The sequence below is a fragment of the Mustela nivalis genome (assembly GCF_964662115.1).
Source record: "Mustela nivalis genome assembly, chromosome: X".
In the NCBI taxonomy this organism is placed as follows: Eukaryota; Metazoa; Chordata; class Mammalia; order Carnivora; family Mustelidae; genus Mustela; species Mustela nivalis.
The window spans coordinates 92,386,965-92,391,505 of NC_139040.1; the positions used below are offsets into that span (position 1 = coordinate 92,386,965).

General features: G+C 54.1%; 1 protein-coding gene across 1 annotated transcript; it reads right to left on the bottom strand.

Moving 5' to 3' along the window:
- Positions 1–308: 308 nt before the first annotated feature.
- Positions 309–2,635, bottom strand: LOC309855993 (CXXC-type zinc finger protein 1-like). Its single transcript, XM_082716591.1, has 5 exons — positions 2,617–2,635; positions 2,067–2,116; positions 1,739–1,835; positions 670–822; positions 309–593 (listed from the first exon to the last, which is right to left on the bottom strand). Exons 2-5 carry the CDS (start codon positions 2,087–2,089, stop codon positions 447–449), a joined length of 420 nt encoding a protein of 139 aa, XP_082572717.1. The 5' UTR covers positions 2,090–2,116; positions 2,617–2,635; the 3' UTR covers positions 309–446.
- Positions 2,636–4,541: the final 1,906 nt, after the last annotated feature.

A 4,541-nucleotide genomic window follows, 5' to 3' on the forward strand; every position in this document is an offset into this window, starting at 1 on the left:
CACTTCATAGCCTCTTCTGCACATGCCCAGGAGCCACCCCCCCAGTATAGTTACACTGTCACCCACCACCATCAGAGGTTTGAAATTGGGTCTGTGGCTAGACAGAAGGTGTGGGGGGATATTAACAGTCCTTGTTCTTACAAAGTTTGTTAACGAAACTCTGGAAGGTGGGGGAATGCAGGCAGGGAAGATCTCCTGAGCCTGCCAAGGTTCAGGGAAGAAAGAGACAGGCGGATGGAGGAATGGATGGAAACAGGGAAATTCTGAGGCCCCCTTCTCATGGAGGAGTAAACAGATGCAGGAGACCGAATAGTGAAGAGAGAAGCACAGAGAAGCTCGAAGATGACCTAAGAAAAAAAGGGGTGATAGGAACAAGGATGGGAAGAATTCATTGAATGTCTCCCTTTGCAGAGGATGTTGGGTACAGGATCTCAGTCGAGCAGGGCTCAGCTGTCTACTTTGGAGCGCAGGTCAGTGGTGAGTGGGTCATGCTGGATTGTCTGGTGAAGCATCAGAGCCAGCAGCCCCGCCCGGTTCATCATAGCTGTGCGCACCTTGCGCTCCTGCTCAACTAGCTCTTCCAGCTTGTGCAACTGTGGGAGGTGAGCATGAGAGGGGGACTCCGGGATGCGATCCCACCCTTCAGCCCCAGCCAGCACTGCAGCCTACCGCACGAATGCGCTCTAGGTCCACCTCGGCGCGCCGCAGCTTCTCCCAGCAGTAGTGGAGGTTGCACAAGCGTTTGGGGAGGCAACAGAAATTACCAGTGACCTCAAAGACATTGTGCACTAGTGGGCAACCGCACACCTCATCATCGGATATCTGTGAGGAAGAATGAAGGATGACGTGGTATGGAGGAGTGTAGAAATCCAGAGTGCTCCGGCAGGCACTATGAGAGGACGGAGGAGGGAGGGCAGTCTGGCAGGAAGAAGGAAAATGAGGAGTGACCTGACAGTGGCAGGGCGGGTGGGGGAGGAGTGGAGAAGTTCTGGGATCAGGTAGAGAAGAGGAGGTGAAAGGGGAATGACCATGCATGGAGGGTGAAGGAAGAAGTTAAACAAGCAGAAATGGAGGCATGGAGGTGATCAGGCAGGGAAGACAGAAGAACAGGAAGAGATCAGACAGGAAAGGAAGGACGGAGGGGAGGTCTGACAGCAGGAGGTGAAAGAGGGTGGGTAAAGCATGGAAGAAGTGAGGCATGAGACAGGGAAGGTGGGAAGAATGGAGGCTAGGGAAACAGGGAGGAAGAAAGGATTTAGGAGATAACAAGCAGGGAGATGGCTGAGGCGGGCAGAACAAGAATGGAGGCAAGTCTGAAGGCAAGGAAGAGAGGGAAGTCATGCGGGGTAAGGGGGAGTAACATGGGGCAGTCGGGCGAGAGGTGGGAAAGGAATGTATGATGGGCAAGCAAGTGCAAGAAAGGAAGGGGGAATGCTTCTGCGGCCATGAGCGGAGGAAAGGGAGCCGGTCAGGCAGGGAGGGAGAGGGAAATGGAGGAGGTTAGGTCAGGCAGAGAGGAAGCAGGCAGGGAAGGTAGTCAGCCAGTAAGGAGGGGGAAGGTGGGGTGGGCAGGAAGGAAGAAGGGGGCCCATGAGGGTCCGCCGGAAGTTATGAAGGCAGTCAGGCAGAGGGAAGAAGGAGAGAGGAGGCTGTCAAGCAGAGAGGAAGAGAGGTAGGTGGCCGGGCTGCGAGCAGGGACCGGTGAAGAAGGATGGTGAGGTAAGGAAGAAAGAGTCACCTTGTTATCTCTTGAGTGCTCAGGGCACAGCACCTGGAGCCTTTTACAGTACCTCTTACTCTTTGGGTTGTAAACATCACAGAAGAGCCTTGTGGCCCTGAGGGAGGTTGAAAGTGAAGTGCTAAGGGTCAGAAAAGGGGGGCCTTGTGGCCTGAGGGAGGTTGAAAGTAAAGTGCTAAGGGTCAGAAAAGGGGATCCCACTCTGAACCCCTGTCCATAAACCCCTAAACCCCCCATACCCTGCCCCTAGTCCACCCACCTCTGTCTCTGAGCCCACCCTGCTCCTGACCCTGTCCACATCATGCCTCTCACTTTGACTAATACTCACCCTTCAATGCAAGTGGGGTACATGGACCCGAAGGACGTCTTGCACTCATACTGGGAAGAAAGGGTACAAATGGAAGGAACTGTGCACGCACACAGCATGCCCCCCCATGACAAAGCCCCAAATAACACATTTGTCCCTGTGGCTTCTATGCGCCTGTCTGCCCAGCCGATGTCACCCCTCACCATTGGCTGCTGCTCCAATCTTGGCCCTCCTACTAAGGATGGAAGAGAAGCACAAACGGGTAGAACCATGGGTGTGTGTTGCCTTCCCTTCTACAACAGACACCCAGGCACTAAACCTACCCTCCTTCCCATGGATTCCACCCAGCCAAAAACACCTTTGCCCCATCTGCCCCCAGCCAGTCCCCCAACCTTGGCAAAACAGCGTTCCATGTGGCGCAGGGCAACATGCATGCTGACTGACTCCCCGCAGGAGACACAGAAGATCTGCAGGTTTACGCTGTTCCCGCTACTTTTGTTGGTCTGCACAGGACAGTGGAAGGGCCAGTGAAGCAGTACAGTGGGGAGGGCTAGGGCAAGATTTCAAATACCTTTCTGCTGCATTCTACCCATTCCCATTCACCTCCTCATCGCTGCACACAGCCTGCTGCTTGCCGCGCAGAATTATGGCCTCAAGTTCATGGAAATGGCACTCCATGTCCTTCAGGCGGGTGTGAATGTCCTGCTGCTCACGGTGGATGCGCTCCAGCATTTTTTTGCCTTGCTCCTCAGCAATGCAGGGACTCTTCTGCCACTGCTGGATGCGCTGGGGCAGAATCCTATAGATGCGGCTGGCAAGGGAGACAGCAAGAAATGGAATGGGCCATGACAAGAAGAGACAGATGAGGGCCTGAGCATATAGAATAATGAACAGTAGACGAATGAATGCTGGGGAATGGGGGATGGGATGGGGGATGGATAGACGGGTGAACGACCACAAGGGTGGATGAATGGGTTGCTGGATAGAATGTGTATGGGGGTGTTTGGTGGGTGGCTGGCTGTAAGGTGGATGGGCGGGTGGGTGAGTGGCTCAGTGATGGGAGGACACATGGGTAGAGGAATCAATAGACTTTCGGATGGCATAGATTATGCCCTATTTACATGCTGCTGCTTAACTTCACTCACTCAGCTGCCAGTTTCATGCCACAGTCGTCCGAGCAGTACTTGGAGCCTGGCCGGGTGGGGTACACACAGCCAGGTCCCAGGCACTGCCGCAGCGAGCCGAGCTCCTTGGCATCTGTCTTCTCTGTGTGTTTCCAGTTTTCTGTGAGCTTTTTCTTCTGCTTCTGCTTCTGCTTCTGCTTCTCTTTCTGTGGGACAAGAGCGGTCAAGGCAGGGAGAGGAGAGTTTCCTAAGCTTGTACCCCTGCCCTGTATTCTGACCCCTGTCTTCCTGCACCCCCCCCCATTCCACCATTTCTGTCACCTTCCATTCCACCTTTATCTTCAAATTCTCCATTTTCTTCACATTCACTGCTGGTTTCTGCAGCGCACACTCCAGGAATGGGAACTCCTCAGTGTCACTCATCCAGGGCTGTAACCCAGGAAAATGCCGGCAGGTCTTTCCAAACTGTTTTTTAAATGATGCTGGGGACACTCCCTGCCTTTGTTCTCCTTGTTGCTCGCCCTCTCTGCCTTTGCTGTCCACTTCTTTCCACCCAGGGTCCCTGACATACTGTCATCAGGTTTTGTCAAAAGTCTGCTATGCAAAAGCCCCGGCATAGTTTTCAGTCCTGAGGCAGGTCCTTTTCAGACAACATCTGGGGTGTGTCTATTAGCTAAGAGGCTCCCTTCACTGCCAATGGCACTGCCAGCATCTGGGATGGCCTGGACTTCGGCAGTCCACAAGGCAGCTATGACTGAATGGGCAGTGGCCAGTGTGACCATGGCAAGTTCTCTGAGGGTATGATGGGCAAGAGCTGAAGGGAAAACCCTTGCACCAGCTCCACTCCCCCATCCTCCCTGTGTCCCGGACTTACCAGACACTAGGGGTTACAAGCAGGGCACCTGTGATGGTGGGAGGAGGGCTCTGGTTTGGCTCTAAATGAGTGGGAACAGACTTAACCTGTTCCAACACTCCTAGTCCCACCTTCTGACTAACATGGCCAGATCCCACTGCACTTGCCTGGGACTGACTGGCACCACTTGGCCCTGCTTGCCCACTTTATCCAGACACACTTGGGTGGTCAATCTCAACCCACTTGGGCCACCTGAATGCATAAGACTCTGCCTTTCTGCTCAAAAAAGCTAGCCTACACTCCCTTACACTTGGTCAACTCAGCCTGCCCCACCCTTCAGGACACACTTACTACGTGGCTTACCCTGCACCACGGACCCAAACAAACCAACTCTGCCACCTAAACATGCATGAGCCCACCCCCTCAGAATGCTCCGCCCACCCATCAGCCCGACCTAGTCCACCTAGTCTCTCTAGGAAATGGCTGCCAGACTTCTGCCTTGGACACGTTCTGCTTCAC